The sequence below is a fragment of the Bombus vancouverensis genome, chromosome 14, assembly GCF_051014615.1.
Source record: "Bombus vancouverensis nearcticus chromosome 14, iyBomVanc1_principal, whole genome shotgun sequence".
Taxonomy (NCBI): Eukaryota; Metazoa; Arthropoda; class Insecta; order Hymenoptera; family Apidae; genus Bombus; species Bombus vancouverensis.
Window position 1 is genome coordinate 6,649,066 of NC_134924.1, and position 23,073 is coordinate 6,672,138.

The 23,073-nt window shown below is 42.7% G+C and overlaps 3 protein-coding genes across 3 annotated transcripts in view; all 3 read left to right on the forward strand.

The window, feature by feature from the left end:
- Positions 1 to 71: 71 nt before the first annotated feature.
- LOC143303605 (toll-like receptor 8) lies at positions 72 to 2,134 on the forward strand. The gene is made up of 2 exons (XM_076624489.1): positions 72 to 538; positions 722 to 2,134. Exons 1-2 carry the CDS (start codon positions 536 to 538, stop codon positions 2,003 to 2,005), a joined length of 1,287 nt encoding a protein of 428 aa, XP_076480604.1. The 5' UTR covers positions 72 to 535; the 3' UTR covers positions 2,006 to 2,134.
- A 145-nt stretch (positions 2,135 to 2,279) lies between these two features.
- LOC117155439 (uncharacterized) lies at positions 2,280 to 6,040 on the forward strand. The gene is made up of 3 exons (XM_076624488.1): positions 2,280 to 4,194; positions 4,307 to 5,694; positions 5,790 to 6,040. Exon 2 carries the CDS (start codon positions 4,307 to 4,309, stop codon positions 5,630 to 5,632), a length of 1,326 nt encoding a protein of 441 aa, XP_076480603.1. The 5' UTR covers positions 2,280 to 4,194; the 3' UTR covers positions 5,633 to 5,694; positions 5,790 to 6,040.
- Positions 6,041 to 10,787: 4,747 nt separating this feature from the next.
- The window catches only part of Calx (sodium/calcium exchanger 3), a 121,029-nt gene continuing 108,743 nt past the window's right edge, over positions 10,788 to 23,073 (forward strand). Inside the window, exons 1-2 of the mRNA XM_033336069.2 lie at positions 10,788 to 12,442; positions 18,538 to 18,810. Coding sequence (XP_033191960.1) covers positions 11,103 to 12,442; positions 18,538 to 18,810 — 1,613 coding nt within the window. The 5' untranslated portion in view covers positions 10,788 to 11,102. The remainder of the gene's footprint in view (positions 12,443 to 18,537; positions 18,811 to 23,073) is intronic.

Below are 23,073 nucleotides of genomic sequence, written 5' to 3' on the forward strand. Positions count from 1 at the left end.
TGTTTCAACTTTTAATTAGAATTTTGCAATATGTCTAGGAAAGGGGAGAAATTATCTTTCGATATCTCTTCGAATTTAATCTATTATTGATATCTGTATTCGATATCTGTTCGAATTTCAACGATGCAATTACTCAAATCTTTGACGCTACGTAGATGTATCTATTGCTTTGACAATTCTCATTTAATCGGTTAAAAGATGAGCGACAAATACATATTTTGCGAAAGTTATTCCTAGAATGTATAAAATCGGTCGAATTAGTTGGGGATGCAAGAAATAACGTGTACTTTGTTACAACTTGAAAGCATACCTTGTTCTGGATGTACAGTGATCATATTCATGAAAGATGACAGGAAGATCCCAAACAGGAAACGTTTGAAACGATAACGACGCTTTTTATAGACGATGTATTTATTATTTCCGATTATTTCGAATAAGCTGACGCAACTGTCAATCGATATAAGAGGAGGAGGCAGCTGCAAATTTGCAGTAATTTCTTGTTTGCAGCCAGAAGAAACAGAAGAAAGTTCGCATAATGGTACGCATTCAATCATTCTTTGTCGTTTTACATGTTATTTCTTAAGACAAATAACCATACATCAAAGTTACCTGTTTTCATTTGTCTCTGTTTACATCGACATGTTTCAATATGTAATGCAAAGTATCAGCGCAACATATCCTTGCTTATGGTTATCATAAATGTTTTCTATTTTTTTTCCAGAAAACCATTATATTGTTGAGTACGATTATAAGCATTACAAAATCCATACCGAAAATAAGTTGGGAACAGGATGCGGATCGTATGTGGATCACGTATCATAACGCGATAAATAACAAGCAACATCTCGTCGCATGCTCTGAAGAAGAGAGCATTAATTTGCACGGACTGGGGTTAGAAAAGATCCCTAAAGATCTGGTGAAGAGCAAGACGATACAATCAATATCGTTACATGAAAATAGCATCCGAAAAGTATCAATAGATGCTTTCGAGGAAGTTCCTCTTTTGAAGTGTCTAAATCTCGCTCATAACTACATTTCTTTCGATAATCTCGAGATAAAGCACGACAATTTGAAAACATTAATTATAGATTTTCAAGTAGCACCAGAAATGAACGATGTAATACCTGCGAGCAGTGCAAAAATAAGCTGTCCTAACGTTGATACATTGTCCTGGAGAGGAATAACTCACGAATTTCCTCTTTTGTGGATAGACATGTTTCCAAAGTTAAAACATATTTATTTATCCGACAGTCATTACATACAATATATCAACGAAACTGCCATTTATTTACTGAATTTGAGAAGTCTATACTTAGAACGAAATTCGATTGATAAATTCATTATGAATAATCTTGGAAGCATCGAGATATTGTATCTGGATGAGAATCCTCTTGAGGAATTTTGGATAAATCCAATTTACCAAAAATTAAGAATTTTATCGTTATCTAACTGTTCGTTGTTCGATTTGCCAGAGTTAAATATTCGATCCTTAGAATCGTTAGATTTATCTCATAATCAAATACGTGTTGTATCAATAGACGCGTTCCAATACACGGTTTTATTAGAAAATTTGAATTTAGATAACAATGTATTAACAACGATTCCTCCTGTAGATCATTTAAATAATTTGAAAACATTGTCGTTAAATTATAACTTCATTAGGAATATTACGGATATCGTCACATCAAGTTCTTTAAAAACGTTGAATCTACGCGGAAATGAGATAGACAACATCGACGTAATGGAGTTTTGGAATCTGAAAATGTTAGAATATTTAGACATATCTCGTAATAAATTAAAATCATTGCCTCCGAAATGGCACAAAGGCATGAAAAGGCTAAAATATCTAAATTTGCAGTACAATCATTTTATAAGTATCGAATATATGTCTATCTTTCACATGAGTTATTTGAAAGAATTGTATATAAAAAATAATAGTATCACGTATATAGATCTAAATACATTATCAAGTGTGCCAAATAATTGTACTATATACGTGCTTTAAAAATATTATTATTCTATAATTTAGCAGTATTATAATTGGTACCATACAGTATAATATAATAACAATTGTAATTATTATATCCAGAGTAAAATCACTTGTTTAGTGCAGCAATAAATTCGGAGAACTCAAGCCTGATAAGTTTATTTCTCTCTTCTTATCATACGTTTGCGCAAACATTACACGTTAGAGGGTTGTGTAAAATTATCGTATGTATATAATATTCTTATCCCGGAAGATAATTTTCCTGGTTCAATATTTCGTCGTAATATTTATAAGATCCGTTGCTAAGAACTCTGTCGATCGAATGATCGGTGAAAATGACGATAAGCTTTCAACAAGCGATAATGAATGCAATAAATAACGTTTGAAAACATTTTGATAGCGTTTAAGAACGATTTTGATCGAAGTATAAGAGATTTCTGTTTTTTTTTTTTTTTTTTTTTTTTTTTTGAAAAACAGATTATTAAAGTTAAACGAGGATACGTTCAATGAAAAGCTCTACGACTTGCGACCAGTTTGCTTATTACAGGTTGAAGTTTTTTCTGTTTTTTTCTTTCGCCATTTCTCCAAGCTGTGTTCGGATTTTCGTTGATTATCTAACTTGCAATTTAGCTGAACATCATTACGAAAGAGCGCTTGGATTTCGATTATCACATCAGCCTCTTAACTCATTCGCTTTTACGATTTGTTTATAAAGAAACATTCGATAAATTGGTTTAGCGTGTTGAAGATAATAGATGAAACTGTTCCCTATCTTCAAATGCGCTAACATTTCACTCACGAACGCAATATACACGTTTCTTCAAATTCGCCATTTCTCCAAGCTGTGTTCGGATTTTCGTTGATTATCTAACTTGCAATTTAGCTGAACATCATTACGAAAGAGCGCTTGGATTTCGATTATCACATCAGCCTCTTAACTCATTCGCTAGAAATATATTCACATCAGTATTTCGTTTCACTGCTCACTGAAGAGCAGTTGGAGTTATCATTAGATTACGGTCGTTACAGTATTGCATTATAAAATCTGCAACGATGCATTCCAAAACGATACAACGTCGTTACTCAGATGTCTCATGGCATTAGATATCTTCGTAACCCGAGCAAGGAAGCAGTGTTTGCGAGACGACGCATGCACGATCGCAGCAACGTGTTCGAAAAAGTAACGAACGAACAGCACTCATCGCCCTGCTACTTTCTAATCGACTTCCGAAAAGTAGGAGTTTATCTTTTGCATCTCGTCAGTAGAAAATTTTCCATTTCCTTATCTTTCCTTTCTCTCTCAAACAGAACGATTCGAGTCGGTTCGAAATTCTTGGCCATACTGTTTCATGGAAGATCAAGTCGAAGATCAGAGGATAAGACGTGAGAAACTCAAATCCTTCTTTTCTTTTTTTTTACATTTCCATTTACATTCTACGAATAGATCGCTGAAGTTCACGTAGAAGTGACATCTAGCAAATACATAGTAAATACGCAAAATGTATCAGAAGTAGATACCGTACGGGAGAAATTATCTAATCAGATACAAAAATAGACAATTTTATACAATTTCGTTAGTATATCTTACAGTAGCTTTTATCTTAGATATCACTGCAATAAAATCGGTACTATCTTCTAAACTCGCGTAACCGCCTATCGCACACCAGTGACACACACTTACACGTATGTATTTCGATCGCCAATATTACAGCAATAGTTAATAATAATTACTCATAACAACAAATTAGTCACATCCTAGTCGTTATAGTCTATAATAAAGGTATTGAACAAGCTACGATAAACAAGTGATCTAATTTCCGGACAAATACTGTATACGTAATAAATATGCAAGATAGAAAATACGTTTCTAAAACATACTTCTGTCCCATTTATTTAATCCGTTCTTATAAAAATTTGTCTAAACTTCCGCGTTCTACGTAACGAATAATAAAGGTAGAAGAGGAAGCACCACGTGGCGATCTGCGCGTAGAACAGGGTCCTCCGGAAGCTCGGTTACAGTCCTGCAGTCCCTACAGTGTTGAATTGCATGATCATCGCTTCTTTATAAAGCAGCGAATTAAAATGTTGAGAACAGAAGGTGCTAAGTTGGTGATACGCGTTGAAGTAGAGAACAGAGCTTTGTTCGTTGCAGCAGTCGGTTGTTTAGAAGATCGTTTCTTTTTTCCTCGGCTGTCGCTTCTTAAAAGGTAAGCTCATCTTCCGAATAACAGAAAAAAAGTAGAAAATCGATCGCCAACCTTCTCTTTTAATTGACTTTTGAAAGCCAGTGAATCCTCTACCTCGTACTAACGTTTGCAGATGTTGTTCGTGCAGTGGAGGATCTTACTTCCGGTCTTCTTCAGCTCGCAAGTAGTACTTGCAATATTTGCGGGTACAAAGGAACATATGACGGCCTACAAACTTTGCACGAAAGTCTGCATTCCGGGAACCATTTTGAACTTTAACAATACAGGCCTGACAAGAATCGGAGACGTTTTCGCTAATACCTCGGACATAAGGGAGTTGTATCTCGACGACAACAAGATCGCGTACATTTCTGATAAAGCGTTCGACCTGATGGAAGGGCTGGAAGTTTTGAGTATCTCCGGCAACATAATATCTCTGGAAGAATTGTCGTGGCTCCGCTACCACGCAACATTGCGGAGTCTGATTATAAACAATAACAAGTGGAGATCCAAGTACGGCGATAAAGACGACATCAGCATCCCAAACACATTTGGATATTTTCCGACTCTGGAAGTCTTGTCGTTAAGAGGTGACAGTATTTCTCAATTCGACGTTCCCCTTGACAAATTCACGCCTAGACTAAAGAAATTGGACTTGTCGGAAAATTACATCCAGTCGTTCAAATTCCTCGACAATCTACCGGAAACCATGGAGATGCTCCTGTTGGAAAAGAACGGATGCCCGTGCCCGGTTCGAAAGCTTCCGGCTAACATCAGAGTTCTGTTTCTGAACGAAAACGGAATAACAGAATTGTGCGGTGCACGTTGCACGCATTCGCACTCGCTGTCGTTAAAAGAGCTCGAGTGGTTGAATATTCTGAACGTGTCCGGCAACAGTATCAACAGCATAGAGAGCGACGCATTCAAGGATACAATACACGTGCAAATGATAGATCTATCCCATAATTACATAGGATCGGTGGCGGAACACGTTTTCCGGGGACTGTCTAGCCTGAAGGAACTTCGCATGAGTCACAATCTGCTGCAGATTGTGCCGAATATGGGCTCGTTGAATAGCTTAAGATACTTGGATTTAGCCAACAATTACATCGAGGAAGTGACGAATTTGAACTATTTGAAGTCGATCGAGACGCTAGAATGGTTGGATTTATCGAATAACCGCATCAAAGTACTTCCCATGATGCTAATTTACCATACAAAATCCTTTGAATGGAATCTTTTGCTGAAAAATAACAGTATCGTGAACATCGATGATCTGTTTACGGATAAGTGTTTGGAAATACAGCTTATATTGCATCTTCAGAACAATCCGTTCTCGTTCTTCAAATTCAACACGTTAATGGTACACACGAAAGAACCTGTGCTGCCTAGCGTAGAGAGCAACACGATATCGACCGAGAGTTCAGAAGAATTCGCAACAGATTCTGAGGAAAACTAACGATCTCGATGCCGATATATCTTCCCATCCACGTTTCGTATACTGTACCAGATGATCTCGAGGTAAGTCACGCATCGATCACACGCTCCCTTTTCGTTGTATTATTTCGTTTAAACGCCTATGTGCGTCTCTGAAACGTTGCTCCTTTGGTTTTTAGGATTTCACGCGCGAGTTTCTACGTGGTTTTCAACGGGGCGACTATTCTTCACACGACTGAAATTCGAGAATCCAGCAACAAGAAGAAACGTAGAAGAAGAAGGTTCGTCGACATTTTTACATTTTTCATTTTTATTACCATTGCCGTTATGTTTCAAACATTAACGTTATTGTTGTTCCATTGCAAATACAACGTCTTTGTATTTTGTAAACGATTCATATAAAATAAATATTCGCAGTACGTCAATCACGTTTACGTATGTATCTTACTTGTTTCGAGTTGCCAAAATTTGTATACATACATATAGAAATCGAGAAATGTATGGAAATATCATAGAAGCAAAGGTTTCGGTAAAGGTAAGGTTTCCCGGTATCGTAGAATTTTCAAACGTTTCTTCGAATTGCAATGATACGTGTTTTTCGCAGTTTTATCGAAAAAAAAGATGATAACGTTAAAACAAAATTCGATTGTAAGATTCAAACAACGAACGTGGCATGTTGCGTTGAAAGTTGAAGCTTGCGATTAAAAGGAAAAGGATGATTTCGAAGATGAACATTCTTTTACGCAGAGACCAAATCGGAAACGTAGTTTGCATTCTATATCGCGCACATTTTCAATCATTTCATATAACCTTTTATTCCTACTAAAATCGAGAAATAGTAGATGTTAGGTATCATTCTGCACTTAATCAATATTGTTATGTATTATGTCTATTCCGTACCTCGTCCGTATCTCTCTATTTACTCAATCGTCTAATAGTCGTTTATTATATTTTTGGTTAATGGTTTAGTTTCGATCTCTTTCACTAGAACTTATCGATTCGGTGAAGATGCGTTAAACTGTTTTCGTTGTATCCTACTAGATGGCGACGATAGTCACGGACTATCGTATAGTTACTACAGTTAAGTATAAAAATACAGTACAACGCTGGAATACAAATCCTCAATTTTCTCTTGTGTTGTATGTTTCTGCTAGATATCACGTAGATATTTCACATTGAAACGATCGAGCTACTTAACGAGAATATGATCTTCAACCTGAGGTTCTTACGAGAACGAGCAAGGTCGTCGGTAGCGTATGCAACGATTGCGATTAAGAATATCCATGATAAGCTGCTATAATATCAACTTTGTTAGAATGATCCAGAGATTGCGATTCTTTTTGTCTTCTGAGAGGTATTTAAGCGACCGTCCTTGAGTTAGAGTAGCCTGTTACTCTTGGATTCGATCGAAGGATTCTTCTAACGAGCTTGTCATCAAATTCCTATCGAACTTTAAGATCGTTCGAGCGGTTCGTTTTGCTGAAATTGATCCTTTCTCAACCGATAACGATAACCGATAGGATGGTCTTGACGATGTTCGAGAATCTCGATCGGTACAACAAGAGATTCGAGGACCTGTTCCACGAACGTACAACAACTTTGTTTAGTTTCATTCGCAAGGAAACGACTGCCGAGCGAATATTTCATCGCAAGTTACTCGAAATTCCTGGACCAAATCACTCGATCTTGTACAACGACTTTTATTATCAAAGGTAGTTTTACTCTCGTCAAATTGCCAATGTAGCTTCGCCTTCGTTGTTCGTCTTTTCACGCTCAAAATATTCTCTCAAGGATATTCCTGTGTCCGGGCTTGTTCTATCAACGTACACTGATTTTCTTTCGTTTTAATCCATTAAAGGCTAATATCGCGTTGACCCACCATATTTGCAATTTCTTCGATCAGTTCGCGTTAACGAATTCTGTTTTCTTTATCTGTAGATATATGAAATTTGCTATCGTCTTAAAAACCTCGTAAAAAGCTTTCTTCTTTTTACATATCCTTTATAAATCTCTCGAATAGTTCAGTACAATTAATTACATTTTTGAAAAATTGAATTTTATTGTAGACGTGTCGATTTCGGTACATTCACCGACGATCGCTAAAATCGACCACTGTACTGCGTGTGTACGCGTGTTATTGACCGTGCGTGAGTAAATCTGTCGGGTGGTTTCTTTCGAGTCTTCTGGGCAGCTCTCTGAATAGCAGCTTGCAATTAATAGGTTTTAATAAATTTTCTATTCCGTACGAAGCATTGACATGGTTTCTAAATCATTGGAAAATAGGAGCATGAACAAATACTTCTTCTAGTCATTGTGTACGATGTACTCAGTCGTGTATCATCATCGTATTAATGAAACTCCAAAATGTTTCAAATGTATAAAACAGGCAATATATACAGGGTGGTTGGTAACTGATGGTACAAGCGGAAAGGGGATGGTTCTACGCGAAAAAAGAAGTCGAAAATATGGAATAAAATTTTTTTTTTTAATTTTTCCATCGAGACAACGATCTACAGTGAGATCCGTGACCAAGTGCACGCGTACCGAGCGAAAATTCAAAGTCGATTTTCTCGAAAACAAAGCCTCAAACGAAAAATTTCTATTCTATATTTTCGACTTCTTTTTTCACGTACAATCACCCCCTTTCCGCTTGTACTACCAGTTGCCAACCACCCTGTATATATGAAATTTATATAGTACATGGTAAATGTCCAAATATCTTCGTGAGCCAATGTATAACATTATGATAAATCATCGATCGCTTCTTAATGGGATAATAAAGTCTTGGCAAATCGCGCTATTCTGAAATTCTGACGCCTCCACCTTCGTCTTGTGTAAATTCGAACGATCGTAAGAAACGACGAAAAATGTTCCCCTCGTGGACGCAGCAAGATCTCAATTGTATCGATACAGGTTCATCGTTGTTCGGGGAAGCTCGAAGGGAGGAAGGAAGAAAGAATCGGGCGATATAAGCGTCTGTGATGTTTCGTCGTTGTATTTATCACGCGTTCCCCCTGCCACCCGTAGATCTTCAGCATCGTTGCCGAGTGCCTTTTATCAGTTGTAGCGAGATACATTAGGACGAGTGCGGAGCGTGTCGAGGTTTCACGAGCTGAAAGAAGGGCCAGCAAAAACGAAAGGAATGTTTTTCCACTTAAGAATCGTTCGTTCGATGGACCGTTAAAAGGAGGCGATTCTTTTTCCTCGTACATTGTCGAATGGCAAAGGAAAACGAAACGAGAAGCTGGACGAAGTTTGTCTTTAAAAACATCGCTGGATAGCTGCGAATTTCCATCGACGACGAATATCCAATCTAGAAGCGTGAAATCACACGAAACCACTGCTATCAAATATTTAGTCACCTGGTGCAATTCCGTCAAAAGATCGATATTCTTATTATACTTTGAAAGTTACAATAGAAAAATACTTTTCCACCGTTGGATATTCCTCCGCTTCTTGTTACAACTGAAATCAATCGTTCTGCTAGATTTAAATTGAGACCAGCGGGTATACCTGCGAAGTTTCCATGTTGTATCGCTCGAAGATAAACAAACGAATGCGTAAACAGTTGCTGTCTGATAACAACGATCCTACGGTCGCTGCAGCGCGGAGAGAGAAAAGCTGTGCTTACGGAACTCGGACGATCTCGTCGAGGAAACCTTGACACTGGCTCGTCTATCTCATCCATAGGCGTCCGTAGGTATTGGAATTTCTGGATCCGCGTTCCTTGCCGCTACGAGGGTCACGTAAGATCGAGCGAACGAGTGGAATTCGATTCATCGATCGGTTTCGAAGAACGATGTTGCGAGAGATCAATGGATCACAGACGGGAGAAACTATCTGGAAAGCATCGTCTTTTGGCTTTTCTTTTACCTCGCGCATTTTAGGTTGCAAAGCGCAACGCGGGCTATTCAAACGAACGACAAAGGAGCCGCCGATGATAAAGCCGCGTGTTTGATTCAGGCGTTTCGGACTCGAGGAGCAACGGGGGAAGAAAATACGCGACGAGAGGAAAGAGAAAGACAAAGAAAGAAAGAGATTGGTATCGCGTGGAAGAAGGAAGTGTTACGCGATGCAAGAGCGCGTTCCATCCAGTTAGATCTGGCCTAGGTTGACCAAGCCACCTAGAGAAGCGAGATGCCGGGGTGGGAGGCGTCCCTACTGATCAGGGGTGTCAGTTGGGGTGGAGGAAGAGGGTGGTCGAATAGGTGGAAACGCATGCGCTCCCTTTAGCCGGTATGCTGGCAGGGATGCTTCGCCACGAGCGAGACAAAGAAGCGTCTGCGACAAGGAGAACGACTGCCAGTGACGGAGAAAGACAGCTACAGAGCGCGTGCGAGGGAAAGAGATATCGCGAATGGGGAAAGAAGAGAAGGATAAAGAGGGAAGACAAGGATCTAAAAAGTAAAAGGGAGATCGCGACCGTGGAAGCGCGACGCGAGACCGATAAAGATAAGCGGAGTGCGTCGTGTTTGCGTTGGAGAAAGAAAAATCGAGTGAAAGGGGTGAAAAAAGAGAGAAAGAGAGAGAGAGAGAGGGAGAGAGGGCTAGAGTGATACGCAGCGATGGCTAGAACAGGAGGGAGGAAGCGAGGTCCGCCACGTCTAGGCAGCTCGAGAGACTCTACTCCCACCCAGCTCTCCTCTTCCTTGCTCGCTTTCTCTCTCTCCTCTTTCAGTGTTCGTTCGAACACGGCCCGGTACGGTTCTATCGCCCCGTGCTCGAAGGATCCTCTTCGTGATGGGAGCTCGCTGCCGCGGTGGTATCGGCAGGTTCCCTCGGTAGCCGATTCTCCGACCCACCGATGTCGCACGGCTCGTCAGGGTGACACGCGCGGTTCCTAGACAGGCAGTTCTCGTTTGCGGTCGGATAATCGGCACGTATACGCGCGTACACTCACACACGCTGTGTACACACACACACAACACATACACACATGTACATGTACATATATACACGGAAAATCGGAAGATAAACGTCCGTGGTCTCTGTCACGGGGAACGTGGTTCGAGAGGAGTAAGAAACACGAAACCGGAGAAAGAGGGTGAAGTGCGTGTGGAGGAGAGTGCGAGATCCAAAGAGGGAGGTACCTAAGTGCACGCAAAAGCGGAAAGGGAGCCGCGAACAAGAGAACCTCCGAAAATATCGTTTCGATGAGGAAACGGTGGTGAGAACTCAGCGGAGTTCTCTAGCTAGCTAGCGAGAAGACGCGGGTTTGCACGAGTGTCGACAGTTGGCTTCCACTCGAAATCGCAAGGATAGACAGAGGGGCCATTCACCGTTACTATACGCCACGAGGGCGATCGGAGTCAAAGTCGTTTGTCATTGTCGATAGCTGTTCACCCTCTGGGAACGAAGCTCGAGGCAGCTGTAGCCGTTTGTGTCACGGCGGTCAGAGGTCGGCGATTCGATCTCGAATCAAATCGGGGTTGGTCGAGGCGCTTCCGTCGTACGGGAGGGAAGGAAAAGCATAAGAGAAAGTCGGAAGAAAGATGTCGGGAAATTATTCGGTCCGGTGCGAGCCCGGTCTAGTGGTGCCGTTATGGGGACCACTGGAGAACCTCTACCTCTCCGATGTGATTTTCCGCGGATTTGTCTACTTTCTTCTGCTGTTGTACCTGTTCATCGGCGTGTCGATAATCAGCGATCGTTTCATGGCGGCGATCGAGGTAATCACATCGAAGGAGAAGGAACTGGTGGTTCGCCGCCAGGGTAAGGAGCCGCAGATCGTGGTGGTGCGGGTGTGGAACGAGACCGTGGCGAATTTGACGTTGATGGCGCTGGGTAGCAGCGCGCCGGAGATCCTCTTGTCGATCATCGAGATCTGGGCGAAAAACTTCCAGGCTGGAGAATTAGGGCCGGGCACGATCGTCGGCTCGGCTGCCTACAATCTCTTCGTCATTATCTCTCTGTGCGTGTTCGTGATACCAAACGGCGAGACCAGGAAGATCAAGCACCTGAGAGTGTTCTTCGTGACCGCCACGTGGAGCATCTTTGCTTACGTTTGGCTGTACGTGATCCTGGCGGTTTCCAGTCCCGGCGTGCTCGAGGTTTGGGAAGGTATCCTCACCTTTTCATTCTTCCCAGCCACGGTTCTCACGGCCTACGTGGCCGATCGACGTCTGCTCATCTACAAGTATCTGCACAAAGGCTACCGGATGAACAAGAGAGGAGTGATCGTGCAGGCCGAGGCCGGTGATTCGGACGGTGGGGTGGAGCTCGAGATTAAACCTCAGCAGGACAACTTCCACAACATGACGGACGCCGACACGCCCGAAGCAAAGGAGTTCGAGCAGACCAGAAGGGATTACATCAACACTCTGAGAGAACTAAGAAGGAAACATCCAACTTTGCCGCTGGAACAACTGGAGGTGATGGCTCACGAGGAGGTGCTCGGAAAGGGGCCGAAGAGCAGAGCGTTCTACAGGGTACAGGCGACCAGGAAGATGGTCGGCGCAGGAAATCTGAGCAAGAAGATCAGCGAAAGGGCGCAGAGCGATCTGAGCGAGGTCAAGGCCGAGCTGCAAAGGCAAGAGGCGGAGAGCATCGACATCGAGAACGTGAACGCCATGAGAATCTTCTTCGAACCTGGCCACTACACCGTGATGGAAAACGTCGGTACCTTCGAGGTAGGAGTGACCAGAGTTGGCGGTGACCTAACCAAACCGTGCACCGTCGATTACTGCACCGAAGATGGCTCGGCCGAGGCTGGTTCCGATTACATCAGCGCCAAGGGCACTCTAACCTTCGATCCGGGCGAGACCAGGAAAACCATCAAGCTCTCCGTCATCGACGACGAGCTGTTCGAAGAGGACGAGCATTTCTACATCAGGTACAGCTGTCTACTTCTTTTTTCCCGCCCATTTCTCGACTCGAACACTGTATCCACCGAGACCATTGTTTCGACGAGTGTGCGCCAACTGCCACTCGCTTTAACGTCAATCCGTTTTTGTTTTCGTTGAAATTTAGCAAGGATTTCCTTCGTTCGTACTCCGACCAGAACTTTGCGATTCCAGGCATCTGTTTGGCAAATGCTAACATCGCCCCGGTAATAACGGGCGAAGTTTCGCCAACTTAGCAGACACGGGCCTTTACTCGCTTCCGCGGACGTTCTCGACGATAAGCAATGTAAACTGTCAGAAATTTTAACGAGTTTAGATATCCTATCGATCCTTGTTCCGATGAATATTCTTCGAAAAACACACGACTTTCTCTTCGGGTCGTTCCTTCGTCGTTCACCGCTGCGAATCTTCAACGACTATCGCGTGTAAAAGTTTCTCCCACGAGTTTTCTTTAAAGTACAATAGTAATAACAAGCGGAGTTAAAAAATCCAAGACGATAATATTCGAAGGATATTCGCACGTGCTGAAGTTTCACCTATGAAAGATTCCACAGTCTGTGACACTTATTCAGTGGATAAGATCGAAACAAACACGCGACGAAGCAGTTTCGTGTTCGCGGTACCGAAGAATTTCATCTGTCTCGTCCGCGATTCGTGGAACAACGCGAGAGGAAAAGCGAGAGGGGAAAAGCTTCCATGCCGGAAATGTCGGTCGAACGAGCGGCAAAGATATTCAGAGGAGAAGATCAAGGACGCGTAGAGATCGGACTGCGGAACTACACGTACCTCTAGTTTTATTGCCACGGTCAATGACGACGCGGAAACTCGAACGAGTGTCCCTGTGGCGCACGCTAGCTGTCTATTAAAGCTAGAGACGAATCAGTGGCTCGAAATCGCATTAAGCTTTCGAGAGATAATCGGTCGGATGAAAGGTGGCAGGGCGGCAAGTCGTTGGTGTGCGAAAGGTTTGCAACCGATTGACCGACAACGTGTCAGTCCTCTCGGATCCGCTTGAACTTGCACAGCATTACAGCTGTAATGAGATATAGGACATGGCGTGGAAAATCATCAACGCTGATTCGTAGAATTACGATCACGGTTGTAATTTAACTTCGTTTACGACGCGGTCACCGTGTGATTCTTTCATTTTGACTGAATTGACTGACTGTGTCTGATCGTTGGCTGATCGTAATTCTTTATTTTTTGCTATAAAATAATTCGATAAGGTTCGCGTGAAGGTATCTGCATATAAATTTATTTTATTCAATAACAAAACTAGAAAATAATTCAATTTGCTTCTCTTTATGTTCGTCAGAAAGATACCAGTCTCTCGAACAGTAAGATACGAATACTTCCCTTCGATTTCAAAATCCTAATATTCCTTTGATACGGTTAATATAAAGTATTTATGGCCTCTGTCAATTAGAGGCGATCACAAGAAATTACGGATCGCTGTAGAAAGTATAATCGTAATTGGGAACAAACGTGATCGAATCACTCGTGATAAGCATAAGTAGCAGTTTACGTCATCTCTGGTAAAGTAGGATTGTTCGTGCCACCTACATCGGTTCACGAAAGTATTTGAACACTTGCAGGAACTTCTTACGAACGTGTCATGCGCGTTGTATGAAATATTTTGAAATTTCGAAAGTACTTCGATGAAACACCTAATGCCATATTGGTTAAATTTGAAACGAATTTGAAAACGTATATGAAACGGAGTGATATTTGTTGGAAGCTGGAAAACTTTATGATTTCCGATGAATTAGATCTGTTCTCCTATAGACAAATTTCCATAAAATCCGCAGTTTACTTATCACGTTTGTCCGTATTAATACGTTGACTATCACGTGAATTTTATTTACCTCCATAGATCCAGGTATTCCAGACCATAATGTTTAATCATTGGAAAATACTATACCGCACTTTATCCGACAATGCTTTATCATCAATCCAAGTGATCCGCATCGTTGAAAATTATTTACTCCATAAAATGAATTTCATTATTTTAATCGTAACAAAAGATTTAATAGCATCGATCACCGGCAACCATCGTGGCGATTAACGCGTTAACGTCAAAAAGCAAAACACGGAGGAAATTTCAAGGGTAGGAATGATAGTCGATTAGGGCGGGGCAAGGACGAACGCCATGTCGTAAGAAGGTGAAACTTTTGGTTGGTCGACCAACGTACAACGATGAATTGCCTGCAACCGCTGAATGTGCTCATCCGGGAAGCGGAGAAACGAGGAATCAAAGGAACAATGGGACAGCGCGTTTTTGTCAAACATGTCGGACCTTGAAAAATCGTTCGGCTACGCGACGTGGAAAAACGAACGAGAGAAATATTACAAAATGTTTCATTGTTTCCGTGAAATGTATACATCGAACTCTGGAAAACGTTTTCCTTTTTCGCCGCTGTTACACCGTGATGAAACTGGGCCGAGGTCGAGCTACGATATCCAGCCAGGATGGAGATAAATAAAAGGAACTTGGATGTACATTGTTGCAAGGATCATCAGGGAGTAACGAGCGACGAGATTGCTCAGTTGTTCCTTTTGTTTCTATGACTCGGGGATTAGAGGATTAGACCGATTTCGTCCTTTCCACACGACGGTCCAGACAAAAGTCTCAGAGAATTCGTTTGGCTTTTATACGACGACGTTGTTACGAAGGCCGCGTGAATCGATCGCAGACAGGATCAAGTTCCAGACACGTACGATTCTAACTCGTTGCTCCTTCATTCGTGAATACAGACGTATCGAATTTTATCGAGTAAGGTGTCCCGACAATTTGACAAACTTATCTACGCTAACGTCCAGGCTGGATATCGTTTCTTTCGCACGTTTCCTAAGAAAACATGCTGACTTTCTGTTTGAACAACTTGAGATTATTAAAGCTGGTATTAAGCTTCCCATATACACTGCGTCCGCTGCACCCAACGTCAGACGTCGCGTCTCTTGCCAATCGTTCGACTGTTCGAACGATCATAAGGAAAAATTACAACACGTTTCTAAACATTCGACTGTGACTGTTCCACGAGAAGATATGGTCGACGAGACTCGATCAGCGTTCGCGGAAGAGCAACCAGGACGCCCTATTTGCACCGTGAAAAACAGGAAGCGGATTCGATACCAGACGTACGCTCGAGGGCGTCTGCCGGTCGACGATCTAGTCGCGATAGCGAATTGATAATCGCCGGCAGCGCATCTTTCAATTAACTTTGGTCCGGATGGCGCGCGCTATTACATTACCGCTTAAACTCGGCGCACAAAGGGACTGGTTGTCTGCTCGCGGTTTCATCGACGCCAACACGGACACCAACGCACGTCCGTACGTCAATTAGCGTCGATTCGTCGATTAATCGTCGCGACGAACAGCCTTTGACAGATCATAAATGAACACTCACGAGAGTTCTCGAGGTCGGTCGCTATTTTGGAGAACTCGCGCGACGTGAACACCGTGGACGAAAAAGTTCCATTTACTCTCGGGTATCGCGGTCGCTCGCAGAATCTTCGAGTTCGTTACGAGGCACTCGTGGTCTTCTCGCGAATACTCGGCTTTTTATCCAACGAAGAGACGAAAACCGCGCGAAAATTGCAACTGGAATACGGCAGCGATGCTCCGCAGTACTCGGCACAAGTACCAGCTAGTTGGATTAAGAGCGACAAAAATTTCTCTCTCTCTCGAAACTACCTTCATCGCGCAGTCTTAAAAGTAGGGCGAACGAATTCTTGGAATTTTGTGCAATAGTTACGGATCGAACGGAAACCACGATGTTCTAGATTCGAATGACCGTGTAGGTGTCTACGATGACGCGTACTAGCAGCAGGTTACTTTATGAGCGAAAAGAAATATTCAGAAGTAAAATACGTAAAAGTGAAAGAAACCTATGTTGTGTAAAAATATAGTGGACCAGGTTTGTAGAGGCCGAACGATATTTCTACAATTACGAAATGGGTACAGAGAGATACGTGTTTAGCCTGAAAGTCAAATAGAAGAGAAATTTGGGGAATTTTAAAATTGCACTTATAACAAAATTGCCTATGACAGAAAATGTAAAACGTAACTCATCGTTCGTCAATGTAAAACGTAAAATGAAACTTCTACTATTTTTATTTGATGATCATGTTGGTAACAACGTCCTGATTAAAAATTATGAGTGTGCTCGTTGCATTGTGGATCGCTCGAACGTCCCGCTGTCCAGCTCCGTTCTTCTCATGCATTCGACACTCGTTCTATCTTCGATAGTCAAACGCTTAGATGGTAACGCTATGAAGATTGTCAACTTCGCGTTCGAGATTGTCAACTGGATGGGGACCGTTTCCGGCTGAAGTACACTTCGAAGATTCCGTCAATTCCGTCGACGTTCGCCTTGAGAGTTGAGAAATGGAAGCGAAACGATCTTTTCTAAGTTTTCTAACCGATCTTTGGAGAATCGCTTTAGCGGAATTGCTGGTAGGTCAGCCATTAGTTCGCGGAATTAGAATCGCTACACTCCCGTTTATGCAGCCTTATACAGTCTCTATCCTATAGTCTATAGTCTTTATCTATCTCTCTATAAGTTTCATAGCGAATAATAATCGTTTATGGCTTAATAAGGTTGTCTGTAAGTGTCCCTGTACTTGCTTCACGACAATCCGCAATTCCGTTACAGTTTAAGGAAAATATTTCTGGAATGGTTGTTCGTTTTGTATTTCTCGTTCTTAGAAGGCTTTAGAACTTCTTACTTCCGTCGTGCGGCAACGAAGTTCAACATGTAGCGCGCGTTTAGCGTCGTTATCAAGGAAAGCCGATAACATCGAGGGTCGAAATCGGCGTAGATCAGGCCAGCGCAAACGAGCGCAAACACGACGATTTTCAAGGAATCTTGCGAGTCCTAATGATTTTCTTAACTTCGCGATAATCTTCGTCGATCTAGCGGCACGCCCGAGCTTTCTCGCGAGAGAAACGCCGGTCACAGGGGGAAAATTTATTTCCTCGGCGTTCGTGTCGCCGTTGAACAAGATGGACAGGCCTCGATAACGAGCGAAACGTTGCACGGTGTTGCTTTTATTTCGCTGCGGCGATCGTTAGAACGAAGGCCCGGATCCGGGACAGAGAGAGAGAGAGAGAGAGAGAGAGAGAGAGTAATTACGGGCAGAGAATTTCGAGTCTATGGCGAATTCATACGTTCAGATATCAGTTCAGGACTAGTTCTCGATTACATGTTCATGCCACAGGCCACGGGGAAAGGAGGGGAAACGAGGCTGCACGAGCGCTAGAATTCCTCCCCTGTTGCCGATGAAGCGAAGAAACGCGGTACATTAAGCTCCAGCGGAACTCGTGCAGCCGGGTTCCAAGTTATTTCGAGTCTCGCTTATCTGACCGACTCCATCCGAAGTTTGCTCTCGGAAGAAAAGCAATTAGCTTAGATGGGCCGGTTTGATCGGCGGAAATGTTCCATTGCGAGCTGTGCCTCGCAGCGTTACGACGCGATGCATCGCGATGACGAATGCCTATGGCGGAACAATCGGTCCGAGACAGTTCTGAAACCCGGTCCGGCGTTCAATGATTTAGTAAATACGATAGGAATATTTTACCATGCTATTATCGCGTACCATTTACGACTATTTGGACACTCGGTGCAATTTGATCACGTGTTTCACGTTTTCATCGCATTTTCAACGTTACGACGGAAGAACGTTAAAATATTCTGTTAAAATTAACATCGTTCTAATTGCACATTCCTTTCTGGAATCTCGAGAAACTTAACACGAACACGACTATTGTAGAAACAAAAACCTCGTCCTTCCAACATCCCAACATCGGACGGTTACATTTAACGTGGCTTAACTTCGCAAGATCAACTTTCATCCACTTTCAACCTATCTTTTATCCATGTTGGTATCAATTCCTATTAATCGTTGGTTTCATCGATGGCTTTATACCGAAGGATCAAACGACAAGGTTAGATGCGTTTCATTTCAAGTACATTTTAGTATCCGTGGAAATTAGTCGAGATACACGCGGACCTGGAAACTTCGAACGTCTCCAGATTTTTCACAGTACTAAGACGCTAACAACGACGACGATCTGATGTTACAGATTGAGCAACGCGTCGCAGCCTGCCATGCTGGTGTCACCTAGCTTGGCGACCGTGATGATCCTCGACGACGATCACAGCGGCGTGTTCGGCTTCCCCGAAAGAGACATCGAGCTGGTGGAAAGCGTTGGTCAGTTTGCTCTGCGGGTGGTGAGATACAGCGGTGCCAGGGGACGTGTGACCATCCCCTATCGCACCATCGAAGGAACGGCCAAGCCTACCAAGCAGTACATGCACACGGAGGGCTCGCTCACCTTCGAGGACAATCAGACCGAGTAAGTGTTGCACATAAGCGTCTCCATAAAATTTCAAGGTTTACGATCGCGCCAGTAGTTAAATAGCGGCAACAGTTCGCCTCAGGTTGATTATTTAACCTATATTTCGATACTCGAGCGTATTACGGTCCGATTAAATGATTAGATTGCAAGAACTAGGACCCGTATGTAACTAAATTCGGAGAAGTTGGTTGAAACGCGGACATGCAAACGGCTGGCGAGCTATAACTCTACCGAATCCTTCGAGTCGGTTTTGCAATCGTATTCTTTTATCGCCAGTAGTCGAGTTTATTAGTCACGAGTTGATTAACGAGGAAAATGCGAGAGAATTTCTGTTGGCTGTGCGAAATTTATCGTTTACATCGTACGTTTGGCATTTTTCTGCGAACGTAGAGCGGAGAAACTGGAGCGCGCCTGTGACGTAAAAAATTCCAGAGTCACAGCTGTATTTATAGATAATTGATCAAGCAAGATAGAGCTGAAACTCGAAGCGTGTAGCACGCGCCTAACTGAGGGATAGGACGTGGCTGAAAGTTAGGGGTGGATTTCGAACGCAACGAAATCCATGGACGCGAGGCAGATTTATCGACGACCTTAATTGGTTTCTCACCGAGTAGCTCCGTAAAGAGCTTTGCATTAGGTAATTCGCTGGGGGCGATCGCCAATCATCAGTTATCAAGCCGAGTTTTTCTTCGCTGAATGGCGTTTCGAAGAGACGAGGCGTGGGGATCGACAGGGAAGCGTGGAAATTTATTCTTGACCTTAATCGAATTTTCAACGGTCACCGTCCAACATTGTGCATTTCACTGCACAGTGGCTCTCTGATCGTATTAAATATCTGATCGAGGCGCCCTTGTAATTACGCGATTCTTTACGACCAGTCGTCTAAAAATCGGACGACCTGATGCTTATCTGTTACGAGTAGCGCTTATTATTGCTACGTAGGCAATAAGACGGCGTACAAGATGTCGAGGTTCGGCGTGGCACGAGCGAATCGTTTCTCCTTTCGTAACATGTCACGACACGAGCTCTTAACGACCCAGGGGCCACGCTTAGGCAACGATATTACGATATTAAAGATCTAAGAGGGGTCATCTAGCGATGTAGCCAGGACATAAAGCACCGTACACAACGGTGTTAGAAAAATTCACCCGTTTCACAGTTGTCGAGCGTGGTATACCTTTTAAAGAGACAGCAAGAGAAAGTTGCAAGTTAACGTCTCGCTCGCGGAACAAATGCCATGCATTACGTATTTTCGGCGTCCGAAAGGGGAAACTTTAGTTTCGCGTAGATTTTGTTACGACGTTACATCATTTTGATAACGCGAACGTATCGAAACTCGCAGAGACGCTGTCAGAGACGGTAGAACGATACTAATATATGTGACGTAACTGTGTATTTTCGCTCTTATCGTTTCTTCGATAACGTTACTTCTTCACCGGACTGTGAAGTAACCGTGGAGGAAACAAAGTCACAAAGAAATATGTACAATTCGCGTTCCAAAGAGGATCGATGATCGGAAGCTACAGCGAGTTGGTACAATCGAGAAACGTCATCGAAGAACGTCGGCTCGAACATTATGCATCCCGTTGTGCGCTGCGATTAATGGAATTTAAAGCTGGTTGACTGGCTCGATCGAATAAATTAAATGGTAGCTGCTCGATGGGTTGAGGTAAACGCGGGGCAACGATGCATAATTCGAAGGAGCGGCTGTTTCGTCGCGTGTAAATCAACGATCAGTCGTTATCGTATCTGGTTCGACGATTATCAATCGTCCAGTGAATAATTAGAGCATGGAGAGTCGCTCCTTCGCAAACGCGCACGCGAGCCATTTTCGAGATTCATCACGCAAACTTTGTATTCGAAGGGGAGCTCTCCTGGAAAATATTCCACGAACGTTGGAAGAAAGAGGCTCCGATTTCCAGCCAGTTGAGCAAACTGACGAAAAGCAACTCGCAATCGATAAAAATCAAGCCGCTGTTCGAAACGTTCCAGAAAAGAGAATACAAATTCATGATCGTTCACACGTACTCGCAGTAACAAATTCCTCGAATTGTCTTCTGATCGCTAGAAATCTGTCATTCGGTTCAGCTTCTGTCGGCAACGCATCAGGGTGGAAGTTGCCTTTTTCGAAGAAATTGTAATGCGAGTGAAGGGCGAAGGATCCTCCATTCCTTCCCACGGATCAACTTTCCGCTGGATGTCGTTTAAACGCTGCGCGAAGCAAACTGAGAAGCTTATTTGTTTCTTAAATTCGAAATGTCAACCAGACTCGACGGGTTGCTTCTGGTTAATTTGCTAGTCAATGACTGCTACTTCCCTTGGGCGTTGTTCATGAACGCTTGCTAATTCGTGGTCATTCTCAAGTTTCTCTAAAACTTCCGAGTATTGTACCGAAAGCGCTGACAAGTCAACTTTTTCCAAGCCGTGTCGCAGCTATATTTTACTTAACCACAGTTCCTAACACATTCCACCGTAATAGAGCGGTATCCTCGTTGATCGATTGCAAAGCGAGTAACGTTAATTCTCGCGGTTTGTCGTGTACGTAAAAAGAAATCGACGGATCGCCGGTGAATGACACGAAGAACGTGGAAGTGTGAAGGCGAGTTCCATAATGGTGCGCGAAGAAACTAAGAATAGGAAGAGTCGATAAAGAATGCAGTCTGGAATGAAAAACACGGGACGGAGGCAAATTTACCAGAAAACTGTGCTTCGATAACGCGCTAACAGTCGAAAGCTACATCGGATCCGCTGCTTTTATCGATGAAACATGTTTGTTGGCTGTGAACACGGTCGAACGTCGCGTACACTCCTTGTGCGGCGAGTCTGATCTATGGCGATCTCGTTCTACTTGAGCGTATCCTCGATTCTTTTAATTCCTGTTCTAGGAAACTTCTTGCTAAGCTCTTTATCAAACATTTCTAAATTTATTTCGAGCAACTGCTTTCGAAACTGTAGGGTAAGGTAGGAATTTCGAAATAGTAGGATATCTGCTTCAGGCCGAGCAATCTTCCTTGTAATCTGTCACATTCAATTACGAACAATTTTTAAACGATCCATTAGGTTGTCCCAAAAGTGTCTTACGTTTCATATGGAAATAACATTATTTTATCGAATTACGATCCATTTTGTAGTAACATTAGGTTGTCCGAAAAGTTCCTTTCGTTTCATAAATTGATAACGAATGAACAACAATTTGTTTTATATTATTTTATTGAATTAGGTATGATCCATTTCGTTCTATTTCTATTGCTACGTTCGTGCATAATTCAGAAGACTAATGTAAAACAAAAAAACATTGTGCGTCTATTATTTCCTTATAAAACGAAAGAAACTTTGCGGACGACCTACTAGAACAAAACATGTTGTGCATCTATTATTTCCTTATAAAACGAAAGAAAGTTCTTGGACAACCTAATACAATCGAAGGGAGACTATTTAATTTTATTAATTAGCGTGATATCGTTCTACGCGAGAACATATATCGTGTACGTTGACTATCGCAGTTTTCTACGAAAATATGACTTTTGTATTCGTCAAAAGGAAACAGGTCTCTTTTACGAATGTTAATATTTTCTCTTCTACTTATCTTGATTCACTAGCGTGTGCATATTATTTTATCTTATCTTATCGATAATCTTGTATGTAAAAAAATGCGTCAGATTTCATCGAGTCATAAAATTTATCGAAAAACTGGAATTCCTGAAGCTCTTTCGCGTTTGGTCGTCCGGTTTTTTCGATCGCCAGTTGGTTTAACGAACGTCCTTTTTGAATAGACAACGAGGAAGAAATTAGAGAGAGAGAGGAATAAAGAAAAAATCGGGGCCAGTGGGCAACGATAAAAAGGGATCGCTTTCGTGGAATCGCTGTCGTGTCCCTTTCACGCGCGATCTCGTCTTTTTACGAGCTCATTAATCCTGCTTTGCATGCGCACTTTCGAGCGTTCCTTTTCTACGAATTTCTTTCTCTTCGACACGAGCAAGGAAAGTCACGAAAGAACAACCGTGAAGCGCACGCGTTCACAGGCGAACCACACTCGTCTTCAACTACGTCCAACGTCGCTTATCTCGCCGGAAACACTTGCCTCCTTTCCGCCGGAGAAACCAATCTTTTCCTATTCGCGACGAAAATGACGCACTTGTCACGCGAATGGTTAGGCTTCGAGGAGCAATGGCTAATGTATGGCGTATTATCGTCTCGTCGCAAGTCTATAATTATGTAGAAACATACTGCTATCCGATACGATATTTTCACTGAGAAAAT